Source organism: Artemia franciscana, chromosome 12, assembly GCF_032884065.1.
Source record: "Artemia franciscana chromosome 12, ASM3288406v1, whole genome shotgun sequence".
Taxonomy (NCBI): domain Eukaryota; kingdom Metazoa; phylum Arthropoda; class Branchiopoda; order Anostraca; family Artemiidae; genus Artemia; species Artemia franciscana.
The window spans coordinates 35,206,409-35,220,205 of record NC_088874.1 but is presented as its reverse complement, the minus strand read 5'-3'; the positions used below and the strand labels follow the sequence as shown (position 1 = coordinate 35,220,205).

The 13,797-nt window shown below is 36.3% G+C and overlaps 1 protein-coding gene across 4 annotated transcripts in view; it reads left to right on the top strand.

Moving 5' to 3' along the window:
• LOC136034037 (sorbitol dehydrogenase-like) overlaps positions 1-13,797 on the top strand; it is a 72,099-nt gene that overhangs the window by 49,228 nt on the left and 9,074 nt on the right. For all 4 annotated transcript variants that reach the window (XM_065715103.1, XM_065715104.1, XM_065715105.1 and 1 more), the window contains one exon: positions 3,370-3,554. In XM_065715103.1, the coding sequence (XP_065571175.1) occupies positions 3,370-3,554 (185 nt within the window). The remainder of the gene's footprint in view (positions 1-3,369; positions 3,555-13,797) is intronic.

Below are 13,797 nucleotides of genomic sequence, written 5' to 3'. Positions count from 1 at the left end.
CTTTGCTTTACTATATCTGGGTAAAGGTTAGACAAGCTTCATCGACGGAGCTTTTCTAGTCCTATTGCTCCATTGACGTGATGTACTTTTTATTTTCGTTATGTAGGACTGAATTGTTGGTAAGATGTACCCGAAGATATAAAACATGTTAAAGCATTGTCCGAGTTTGTGATTAGAGTTAAAGGACTTTGCTTTACTATATCTGGGTAAAGGTTAGACAAGCTTCACCGACGGAGCTTGTCTAGTTCTATTGCTCCATTGACGTGATGTACTTTTTATTTTCGTTATGTAGGACTGAATTGTTGGTAAGATGTACCCGAAGATATAAAACATGTTAAAGCATTGTCCGAATTTGTGATTAGAGTTAAAGGACTTTGCTTTACTATATCTGGGTAAAGGTTAGACAAGCTTCACCGACGGAGCTTGTCTAGTTCTATTGCTCCATTGACGTGATGTACTTTTTATTTTCGTTATGTAGGACTGAATTGTTGGTAAGATGTACCCGAAGATATAAAACATGTTAAAGCATTGTCCGAGTTTGTGATTAGAGTTAAAGGACTTTGCTTTACTATATCTGGGTAAAGGTTAGACAAGCTTCATCGACGGAGCTTGTCTAGTCCTATTGCTCCATTGACGTGATGTACTTTTTCTTTTTGTTATGTAGGACTGAATTGTTGGTAAGATGTACCCGAAGATATAAAACATATCAAAGAATTGTCCGAGTTGGTGATTAGAGTTAAAGGACTTTGCTTTACTATATCTGGGTAAAGGTTAGACAAGCTTCACCGACGGAGCTTGTCTAGTCCTATTGCTCCATTGACGTGATGTACTTTTTATTTTCGTTATGTAGGACTGAATTGTTGGTAAGATGTACCCGAAGATATAAAACATGTTAAAGCATTGTCCGAATTTGTGATTAGAGTTAAAGGACTTTGCTTTACTATATCTGGGTAAAGGTTAGACAAGCTTCATCGACGGAGCTTGTCTAGTCCTATTGCTCCATTGACGTGATGTACTTTTTATTTTCGTTATGTAGGACTGAATTGTTGGTAAGATGTACCCGAAGATATAAAACATGTTAAAGCATTGTCCGAGTTGGTGATTAGAGTTAAAGGACTTTGCTTTACTATATCTGGGTAAAGGTTAGACAAGCTTCATCGACGGAGCTTGTCTAGTTCTATTGCTCCATTGACGTGATGTACTTTTTATTTTCGTTATGTAGGACTGAATTGTTGGTAAGATGTACCCGAAGATATAAAACATGTTAAAGCATTGTCCGAGTTTGTGATTAGAGTTAAAGGACTTTGCTTTACTATATCTGGGTAAAGGTTAGACAAGCTTCACCGACGGAGCTTGTCTAGTTCTATTGCTCCATTGACGTGATGTACTTTTTATTTTCGTTATGTAGGACTGAATTGTTGGTAAGATGTACCCGAAGATATAAAACATGTTAAAGCATTGTCCGAGTTGGTGATTAGAGTTAAAGGACTTTGCTTTACTATATCTGGGTAAAGGTTAGACAAGCTTCATCGACGGAGCTTGTCTAGTCCTATTGCTCCATTGACGTGATGTACTTTTTCTTTTTGTTATGTAGGACTGAATTGTTGGTAAGATGTACCCGAAGATATAAAACATATCAAAGAATTGTCCGAGTTGGTGATTAGAGTTAAAGGACTTTGCTTTACTATATCTGGGTAAAGGTTAGACAAGCTTCATCGACGGAGCTTGTCTAGTCCTATTGCTCCATTGATGCGATGTACTTTTTCTTTTTGTTACATAGGACTGAATTGTAAGTCAGATGTACCCGAAGCTATAAAACATATCAAAGAATTGTCCGAGTTGGTGATTAGAGTTAAAGGACTTTGCTTTAGTATATCTGGGTAAAGGTTAGACAAGCTTCATCGACGGAGCTTGTCTAGTCCTATTGCTCCATTGATGCGATGTACTTTTTCTTTTTGTTATGTAGGACTGAATTGTTGGTAAGATGTACCCGAAGATATAAAACATATCAAAGAATTGTCCGAGTTGGTGATTAGAGTTAAAAGACTTTTGCTTTACTATTACAGGGTAAATAGTGATGTTAGCCGTGCCCTTGATTGGGGACTAATGCATTGGACTTAGGCACTGGCCTGGATAATAAACTGATACTCTTTTTCGGCCAGATCGTTTAGTATACTTTTATATAAATATAGGGAAAAGAAAGAAGCAGAAAAGAAACGAAAATGCATCGAATGATGATGGCCCATGGAACCACTCCATATTTGATATTTCGGATGCATCAAGTGGTTGAAATTCGAGGTTTTGAATGCTAATGATGAGTGATCTTTAAAATCTTTGGCTGATAATTTCACTCAGATGTTAGAAATTGTAAAAGATAATAAGAAGGTTTTGGAGCCAATTGGTGGTAGATTAAAAACTTTGGAATGCCGTATTTCAAAAGTAGAACCTGGAGACACAAATTTAAACACAAAAGTTAATCTTGTTGATGCTGAAGTTACTAGTGTGAAAAGGGAAGTTCATGAGCTCAAGAAACATTTCTGTGTTGTCTTGGAAGAGGCTCGTTTCTTCAGAGATTCTACCTGTAATTTATCAAACCGCATAATGTCCCTTGAATATAGATCTAATGACAGCAACCTTATTGCGTGGAATGCTCCGTGTGAAAGCCAAAATGAAGCTAAAGTCATTTTTGAAATAATTGTGAGGACGGTCTATAGATGTCTGAAATACAGGAGTTCTCTATTCTGAGGTAAAGAAGGAGAAAAAATTCTTTAAGGTTAATGTTTGGTCATCTGATGCTAAGGTGGATATATTAAAAGGAGGTAGAAGGCTGAAAGGCGAGTCAGTAGCCAATCACATTAACATTCATTTGAGTGATGATGCACCTATTGCTATTCATCTTGCTGGAAAAAAGTTATTTGAAATGAAAGATAAATTTGCTGCTCTGGGTATATCGTCTAGGTTTTCATTAAAAGTTTTTTTTAACAACAAATTTGTTTTAATTCTGAAGAAAATTACTTAAGATAATTCACCAAATTCAACCACATAAACCAACATAAAAAACTTCTGAATTGGTATATCATCATAGTATATAAATTGGTATAGCGTAATAAAAATAAATATTTTATTTTTGAAGGCATTCATATGGCAGTATATATATATATATATATATATATATATATATATATATATATATATATATATATATATATATGTATATATATATATATATATATATATATATATATATATATATATATATATATATATATATATATATATATATATATATATATATATATATAATATGTGAGTGCATGTTTGTAAGTGGAATTTCATTTTATTTCGAAACACATTAAATTTTTTTTAAAGATTGCCAGAGCATGTGTCTCTTGAAGAGGCTGCACTGTTGGAGCCACTTTCAGTTGCAGTTCATGCCTGTAGGCGAAGTGGAGTAACCGCTGGGTGTTGTGTTCTAGTCCTTGGCGCTGGTCCAATCGGTCTGTTAAACATGATGGTCGCCAAAGCATTTGGAGCCACCAAAGTATTTATAACTGGTTGGTTCTTCATTTTATTCAATGTTATATTGAGTATTTCTTCTGTGTATTTCTGTTCATGATGCTTATTATTGATGTTTAATATCCTTGTCGGTGAGAAATTGTTCCAAGCTTTGCATGCAATCTCAGACGCATTGGTAATGCCGTCAGTTTGTATTTAAAATAAAATAATAGGAAAAGATAGATTTACACGTGCAATCATAGGCAATGCAAACCGTGCTGGGCTAATTACCCCCCCCCCCCCGCCGGAATATTGCCTCCGTGGCAAATCCCCTCCCCCTTAGAAAATTCTCCACTGGGTAATTCCCCCTTTGATACTTACTCCCACAGACACAATTGAGTAGCCACAAAGAAAGCACTATAAATAAAAATGACGAAGAAACGAAGGAATTTGGGAATACTCTGCCAATATTCCAAAATATAGGCAGAATATGGGGTGTAGAATTTCTTATAGTATTTATTTTTAAATTTAAATTTTATCTTAATTCTTTTGTGTTTCTGGGGGTTGAGTTATCAGAGCAAGGTAAGACAAAGTTTTACAATGGGGCTATGGGTTTTGATATTAACCACGAAGGCAAACTTTTTAGACATATCAAAGTTTTTGAACAAAATAGTTATGTAAGATTCGGTTCGGTATCATAAGGGTTAAAGGAGGCCGGGATAGCAAACAAGAAACTGCGAGGGAAGCTGATTGCCCTCCAGTAGCTTTTGGCCTTTAAAACAGATACAAGAACTTCCAATTTTCAGTCAAATAATTCTCTTCCCAAGTTTAAAACAGCCCCTCCCCCATTTAAAGTGAACGGAAAATAGACATATGACACTTTTCTGGCTCTTTTTCAGGCTAAATTTTGATGGGAATTGATATTTATTGTATTTTTGCATTTTTGGGAATTATATTTTTGTAGAAATTGCCAGAAACGATTGTTTCTCTTTTATTAAATACACTCTTGCTATTTCACAAGCAATAGGAGATCAAAAAATTCATATAATATTCTTTTATTATTCCAATTTACTAACTATAAGCTAAAAATGTTTGTACAACAAAATTTCTGTGTGTGTGTATTATAGACCAGTAAATGTAGCTCTTTTCAAAGTAAAAATATATTTAGCTTCTACTTCTTCCTTTATAATTCCAATAACTGATGTGAATGCCTATTGAGCATTTTATTTTAAATGCCACCATATTCGAACTTAAAATGGTATTAAAAATTTTCTATCTGCTATTGAAATCCCAACCATTTTGATGTAATAAAACCTATTTACGTTGAGCATTACATTTTTTCTATTGAAAAGTATATAAATCATAATAATATCAATAATCTGTTGGACGTCAAACACGAATCATTGTTTAAAAAATGTTTTTTCTTGCTGGTTAAATTCCAGCAAAAAATTTCGATGGAAATCGAATTTGTTTACAGTTTTGGGCCCCTAACCTCTTCCCCCTTCGTACAGAAAAATCTTCGTGATGTTTTTGAACAAGAAAATAATCCCTGAAAGCTTCACACCACTGGAATCGCAATACTAAATATACCCCCTCTTTTCTTGCTCTATACATTAGTGAAACATATTTTCTTCCTCTTATCTTACATCTATAAAACATTTACAATTCGCATGATTTACAACCATCATTCCAGGGGCTCTGATCATCCTCTGATATATATTTATTGATACGTTGAACTGTTGTGAACAAAATGGGCACCTGCAATTATTGATCATATGTCCAAAGCTCTTATGAAAGACCCAGATACCAAAAAAGATTGTTGCAAGTAGTGAGGGGGTTCCAGTTTCCATGACACAGGTATCCCTTTGAACCCCGATCCTGACACTTTTTTTTAAAGTTTCTTCAGAACGCAGGTGCTTCTTATGTATTAGGGTGTTTGTTACATAATAATGTTTTTTCACTGACTGATTAAGGACCTAGATTGTTGGAGAAAACCTTCAGGTTGGTGCATAGTGATGGCACACACATGGGTTATACGTAATGACTGCATACGTGAATGTTACGTAATGATGGTGCAAATGTGGGTGTTACATAATACTTTGGGGTATGCTTTTCCTAAAGATTGTTATTTATTTTAAGATTTATTTTCTTCAAGACATTTTCTTCAAGATTTTTCACTCGGGGAACCTTTATAATCATGCACCAAAAATTTTTGTCTGGTGTAGGAATCGAATTTAAGACCAGAAACTTCCCGATGGAATGTTGCCTTAACCACCTGTAGCAAAAAATTTCCTAAAATTATGTTCCGGGGAATACACTCAATGCAAATGCTGTCATTGTTTCCGGGAATTTCTTAGTGCCATCCCGACGATGCACATAGCGTAATGATTTTTGCTTGAGTCAATATGATTCTCTATTGCCGTTCTCAGTGAGCTATGGATTGCGTGTTCATTATCAATGGAAATAGCTCACATGGAAGGAGGAAAATCGATTGCTGGAATAAGGTTTAGATTATATTATTGTTTTACATTTGGCACACAAGTGAATGTTACATCATAGTATTTTCATAATTTTCCGAGCAAAACTACAGTTTGAAACGTTGAATGCATATTTTCTTCGATTTTCGAACATCAACGTCTTTACTGGCCGATCTTTAAAAAACGAATTTTTTGTTAAATAAATCTTTCTTTTATCTTTTCAAAGAGCTCTAAGCGGTTTGAGAGACTCTTTTGCCTGATTCCTTGTGTTTTTTATTTACTTGGCGCTCATAAAAAAAGCGAAGATTTTGTTAAATAAATGATTCTTGTATCTTTTAAATTGGCTTTAAGGGGCCAAGATTTTTTGTTAAAAAAATAATTCTTGTATCTTTTAAAAGAGCCTTACGGGGTTTGAAAGACTGTTGCCTGATTCTGTTCGGTTTTGTCTTTACTTGGCACTCATTAAAAAGCGAAGATTTTTTGTTAAATAACTGATTCTTGCATCTTTTAAGAGCTTTACGGGGGTGTTTTAATAAGCGCAGCCTCGGCTGGGGCTACACAATCTTCCCCACCTAATGTCTCAAACACATCTACCAACTGTATGGTATTATCATTCCTAAGGCTTTTTAAGATATTGTCATGGTAGAAAATGCTTTATATCCATTGGTTCGTGTTTTGTAAGCCATCCCGACGTGATACACCACATGGTAGAAAATGCTTTATATCCATTGGTTCCTGTTTTGTAAGCCATCCCGACGTGATACACCAGGTTGCCCGGGCAAACTGGTGTGGCACTACGTCTATTTTTGAAAATCGAAGAAAATATGCAATTAACATTTCAAACTGTGGTTTTGCTCGATACATTATGAAAATACTATGATGTAACATTCACTTGTGTGTCAAATGTATAACAATAATACCCTCTAACCCTCATTCCAGCAATCGATTTGCCTCCTTCCATATTTGTTATTTCCAAGGATAAGAAACACACAAACCGTAGCTCACGAAGAGCGGGATAAGAGAATGATATAGATTCCAGCAAAAATCATCACGCTACGCGCAATGTCGGGATGGCGCTAAGAAATCCCCGGAAACAGTGATAGCACTTGCATTGAATGTATTACACGAAAAATAATATTAGGAAAGGTTTCGTGGCACAGGTGGTTAAGGCTGCATTCCATTGCGGAAATCTCTGGTTTCACATTTGAATCCTACATCAGACAAAAATCTCTGATAACGGATTATCAAGGCTATCTGAGGAAAAAATCTTGAAGAAAATGTCTTGAAGAAAAAATATCTTAGAAAATAAAAAAATGTTGAAGAAAATGAAATCTCGAAGAAAAAAAAAATCTTGAAAGAAAACGCCATGAGAAAAAGAAAAACATCTAAAGTATTTCGTGAGACCCACATGTGCACTGTCATTACGTAACACTTACGTGTCCACCGTCATTACGTAACATTCACGTGTGCGCTGTTATTACTTAAAACCTAATTTCTCGCATCCTCAGTTACAACCTGGGGTTCCCCACTTGACTAGCGGGCTCTTAGCTCTAACGGGTCACGCGAGATTATGTCATCCTCAGTAACAAACGGTAGTTCCTCAAGGGCCGTTAGCTCTAACATGTCTCGCGAGATTACTTCATCCTCAGATATAACCAGGGGTTCCCCACTTGACTAGCGGGCCCCTTGGAGTCTTGCCAGGGGCTCGATGAAACTGGATGCTACGGTCCCGCTGGAATTGACTGCTAGAGACCCCGTTGGAATTGGTTGCTAGGACCCTAGTTGAAATGGGTAGCTAGGACCTTAGCTGGAATTGGTCACTATGGCCCTGGTAGAATTCCTCGCTAGGGCCCCCGATGGAATTGACTACTCGAAATTGGATGCTAGGGTCTCGGTGGAATTGATTTCTAGGTCCCCGTCAGAATTGTCTGCTAGGGCCCCCGTTGGAATTGGTTTCTAGGGCCGGCGTCTTGAAGGTTACCCACTGGTGGTTTTTGAAGGTTTTTCCAAAGGTCCTTAGGTTTTTGAATTACCAAAGAAAAAACTATTACTTAACGTCTACGTTTAAATCTTGACTAATGGGCCCTGAAGGTTATCTTCTATATTCTTAGGTTTTAAGTTATCAATGAAAAAACACCACTAAGCAACAAACACCAACATCTTGAAGAAAACATCCCCTATTACGTTACAAGCACCTGCGTCTTGAAGAAAATTTGAAACAAGTGTTTGGATCGGGGTTCGAAGGAATACTTGGGTCATGGAAACTGGAACCACTTCACTTCTCTTGGATAGGGGGTGGCTGCTCTCTAATCAATTTTTCTGGCTCATTTTAGGGCCCCTAACTGCCCCTCCTTCAAACAGCAAATCTTCATCATCTTTTTGAACTAGAAAATAATCCGTTAAAGCTTCATCCCACTGGACTCCCAATATCAAATTTGCCCCTCTCCCTTTTCTTCCACCATAAAATATACTTGTAAAGAAATGACAATTCGCATAATTTATTTCCCTTATCCCAGGGGCTCTGATCATTCTTGGATGCAAATCTATTGATATTTTCAACTACATTGAATAAAATGGGTACGTCCACTATTGATTAGAGGTCTTAGGGGACCAAATATCGAAAAAGGCTCTTGAACAGGGACTGCTTCGCTCTCCAATAACTTTTGACTTTGAAAAAGGGTACTGTAACTCAGAAAAAGGGCACTAGCGCATCCTCTGAAGTTTTAATGACCACAAAAGAAGAGGGTTGAATAGAGAGCAGCCCTCCTCCTAAATGGAATAAATTCTGCTTGTTTTAGGGTTTAATGCTACTCTTTACTTCCATAATAAAGGCATAGACAAGAAGTATTACGAGAAATCAAGAGTAATTAGTTACCAATTTCCATCTCCCTTTCCCTAGAACTAGTTTACCTAAAGGCTCAATGAGAGCTAGAATGTTCTGCCGTTAAAATACACTCTTTAAGGCATCTGTCACACCCCCGCCATCAAAATGATCCACCACCCCTCCTTCATAATAGCTGATGCGCATCTATGCTCTATTACATGCAATTTTGTGAAATATGAGGCGAATTAGTTCAGTTACATGAATAAACGTTAAAATATACGTCAGAAACATTTTTCTCCAACAAAAAGGAAGGCATCTCCCAGCATTATTCTGATCCAAGGTTAGTCTATATGAATGGAGATAAGAGGTAAATTCCTATCTTCTCTGCATAACCCTTCCTATATTTATATGAATGTTCCTAGAGATTTAGACAATCTGGGCATTGAAGTGTGGTCTTTTAGGCATCTGTCATTCTTTCTCTCCCTCCGCCTACACATCGACTCATCTCCCCTCCTCATAATAGCTAATTTACAATTATACACTTTTATTTGTTCTTTTTATTTTTCATAATTTCCCCTTGGGTGCTCAATTTTATACTTGGGGAAGATAGGAGAAGGTGAACTTTATAGGGGGATTTTCTGTGGGAGGTTAAATTAAAATAGAATAGTTGTGGGAATCAAATCATGGCTAATGCTAGAAAAAGCCAAGACAGATAGTCCAATTGAGTGAAAAGCAAAGTTGGCATTAATTCCCCCCCCCCCTTATTAAGATTGTATCAGAAAGAGGTTAGTTCATTTGTTAATAGATATATCTATCTATTATCCGTCCATGCGTCATTGCTAGGACAGTAGAAACAAGGAGCTAAGATAGTGATAGAACCTATAGTTTTCCAAGTGTTTGGTTAATTTGGCACGGATAAACGGCGGGAGTACGCGGGTGCCTCTCTTTTTGGACTAATACACGGTTTGTTATCTTTTAGCAAGTCATGCCTGCCTAGAGTCTCAGGCAGGTTGATCAAGAATTTAAAATTGACAATGGACCATTAGATTGCCTGAAATGAGAGATAAATAAGGGGCGCTTACCTTATGGTGTTAGACAGGTTGAACCAAGAATTTAGAATTGAAACATGAGACTAGAATCATGATTTGCCTTCAATTAGAGGAAAACAAGCGTCTTAGTTCAAATGGGGGTCATTCCACAATGAGTGTCAGGTTAAATAACATTAATTTAATGTTAGTTGAACAACAAGTTAGCAGAAATTGCACAGGGGCATAAGCGTTCAAAGCCTACAAGGGCCTCATCTCTGCCTCGAATGTTTTTCTAATGGAATCTTCCGCGGAAGGGGGAAATATTCCAGGGGTAAAATTTCTATCAAACAATCGAAAGTCCAAAACAGTGTATCCCCATGAGCAACTTGATACATTCAGCTCCATAGACAAGGGCTCTAAAGTATGAAGCCTGCTTAAATTTGAAGCTTTTGGGTCTATTTTAGTAGACAATGGATAAGTTACACCTTTTAAAAATCAGAACTATCTGAGGACTTTTATTCAGAATTATTGGATGGCCCAAAGCGGTGCCGTTGGGCCCATCAGAACTATTTTTGCATATTTCGGCAGGTCGTACCTCTTTCAGTTCATCATCTTTGCTGTTAAGGGTATGATTCTGTATGATCAAATTGGGTCAGGATGACTGTTCTAAATCAAGAGATACTTACTACATGTTTTACAGATGAAGTTTTATTCCCACCAAAGCCGATATTTAAGAGTTTATGAGACTATTGATTACAAATCGGAGACTAATGTTAATGTCCATATATCTGGAATCAAATTATGGTAAGTACGCATTTCACAAGTGGTTTTTGAGTTTGACCAAAGTTGCTATTCAAATTTCGGAACACACTAATTGCAAACAAGAGTCTGTAATTGGAATTTGAGAGCTGTACAAGAAAAGGTAGTTTGTAACACAAGGGCACAGAGATCAGGTCCTGTAGGGGAAGGGGCTATTATTTTGCCTAGAGAGGCTGGCACGTACGCAGGGGTGGGGGCTTTCGGCCCCGCCCCCCCTAAATTTTGTGAAATGTTTTATTTTCCCGTGGTTTCTTGGAATTTCTGGCAAAAATAGGACATTTATTAAGAATCTAGATACATGTGAAGCCTTTTTGGGGGGATTTTACAGCACGCAATTATCCGGTCAAGTCACTGCCTAATTATTAATTCATTGTCTGTCTAACTTTTTACCGTCTTTGAAGTAATTAGAAATTGTACTGATATTTTTTTTGTAAAGAGTTTGCTTTCCACAGCAAAATAGAATTATCCTTGATATTAGGGCGTTTATCTCCCCCCTTTTTCAGGATAAAGTACAGCGTTTAATGGAAACTATCATTTTTCATTAAAATCTACGTTTTTGCAATAGAAGAACTACCCCCCGCAGCACCCACATTGCACTGTTAACCCTATCATTTCCCTTTCAGTGGGATATAATAGATTAACAAATAGTTTTAAGTCGCTATGAACAAAACCTGAGCCTAAAACGTACTTTTGAGGCCTCTGTCTTCTTTCCCCCATCCGCTACAATACTACAGATTAAAGTTAATCTGTATTTTCCGATATACGTTCTTTTTGCATTACTAAATAAAAAAAAGTGCTACTTTATATCTGCTGTTTCGAAGGTTTCCCCCCCCCGAAAAAAATTCCTGCGTACGTGCCTGTAGAGAGGTCAATAAAATAAGAAAAAGTGGCATATTTTGGCCAGGTATTCTTTGTAATTCCATCAATGCAGGTTTTGTTATGAGATGTAAGTCCAATTTTTATCACAGTAGCCTATGTTTTGAAGTACTACTGAGCTTTTGAAGTATTCTGCAAATATTACAATAAGAAGGGTGTTTGAAGTCGCTGTTGATGGATGTCAGGCTACTTTTGTATTATGAGTGTCCTAAATTATAATCAAGTATGTACCTTCCATGTTTAAAAGGGTTCCTATTCTCACCAAGTGGTAGTCTCATCATACACATGCCTGAACACCTCCTACTGGGTAGCGAGTCAATTACCGTTTCATCTCATGTCGTGTATCTGGGTTTACCCATAGGCCGTAACCTTAATGAAACTCGTCTACTGCTCGCGGTGCGGAGAAAAAACTCCGCACCGCGTATGGGTCTATCGTCGCCAGCAGACTCCTCTTATGCCGAAAGTATCTCGCCAATATGTATAACGCTGTCGCACTCCCGCATATTTTATATATCGCGTCATTTTGGAATTTATTAACTGACACCCAAAAACGCAAGCTCCGGTCCCTTTATTTCAGGTTCGCGAAGTTCCTGCTGCAATGCCCCTTGTGGACGAGAAATACTTATATGATTGATAAACATAGGATTGCAGACCCCAGTATCGCGGTAAACCGGTTGCTTTCTAATTTCCAGGCAAAATGGAACCACCCCTGGCTTAGACATTTCTACAGTTCTTGATTATGTATTTTTCCATGTTGTGTCTTAAATTTCTCTCCGTTTTTCTTCTCTTTTTTTCTTTTCTTTTATTTGTTTTTTCATTGTACTCCGTTTTGTTCCATGTGAAAAATACGGGTAATAAATATTTTACTTACTTACTTACTTACACAACGTTATACGTGTTTCACGTTTCGCGTTTGATTTACAAACACTAAGTTTGTTTGATTTGTTTGACACAAAATAAACATCTTTGTTCTATTTCGATCAATATTGGGAGATAATTAATTATTAAGTTACCAATTACAAGTGTAAAATTCAAATTGGAGCATTAGCCTCCTATAACAAAACCCAGGTGTGCATTCGAAAATTGGACAAGTGGCTTACGATCTCTACCATAATTTGTTTATAAGAATTTCCTAGGTTATTCATTAGAAAAATCAGAGGCTAATAATCGTCATGAAAGTTTTAAACGCTGTAATATTTCACTAATGATACTCGATTTTCAAAACAACAAAAATAGTTACAACTGCTCCTACCATGACCACCATATTACTGTCAAATACGATACATGTTTTTAAACATAGAGGACCACGTACTGTGAAAAGTAGATCTCGGGTATTTGGTCGTACATTAAATAGAACTAACACGTATAAATACAAAATGTAAAAATATACTAACGCATAAAATGGAAGGTTAGATGTGAGGTCGGGGAGTAGTGGCACCTGACGAACGTGGACAAACGGGAAGAAATAGAAAGAATGGCTAGTCTATAGATTACTTGTGTGTAGATCAACTATCTCCTCTGTTGTCTTTTCATAAAGATGAGGACATGATTGATGGATGAGAGCATAAAACATGAGAAACATGAGTTTGATCTTAGGAAGCTTAGGGAGCAGTAGCCTTATTCCTGTTTGTGCTTATTTCTGTTCGTTTCGATTTTTAATTGATTATTCAGTTTAATTTCTGTTTGTTTTACTTATCATTGATTTGATCTATAACAGTTTCAGCTGTCTTTATGCTTGATGTAATTATTTATTTCATCTCCTGCTAGTTTTGCTTTTCATTCCCTACTATAGCAATTTCTGTCCGTTTTACGTTTGAATTGTTATGACGCTTTATTTCTGTTCGGGATTGGTTTGATATTGGCATTTTACTTTTATTTCGACTTTCGAAAGTGTGTTTTTCAATTAATGAGATGACATAACCATATTTTTGCTTGTATCAGAGATGGGTTGTTTTGCTACAATTTACTCAACTTAGTTTTATTGAAACAAATTTCGTTTTTTAGTTTTTCTTATTTTGCTTTACTCATTAATTTCTAAATTTCTCATATATTTTAGCAATTTTTCAACCTGTATTACTCCATAATTAATTAATTACCAATTTTTTATTTAAGTGGCGAGTACTTTACGGATTTTTACGATACCTTTTTTATTTTCCATAAGATTTTCCTTTTTCGAAGTTGATTCGAATGGCATGATTTAGTTCAGGCTTTTATGATCGATTGTAATTTAACTAACGGCGACTTGATGATTTTTTCCCATAATATTTTTTACTTCTAT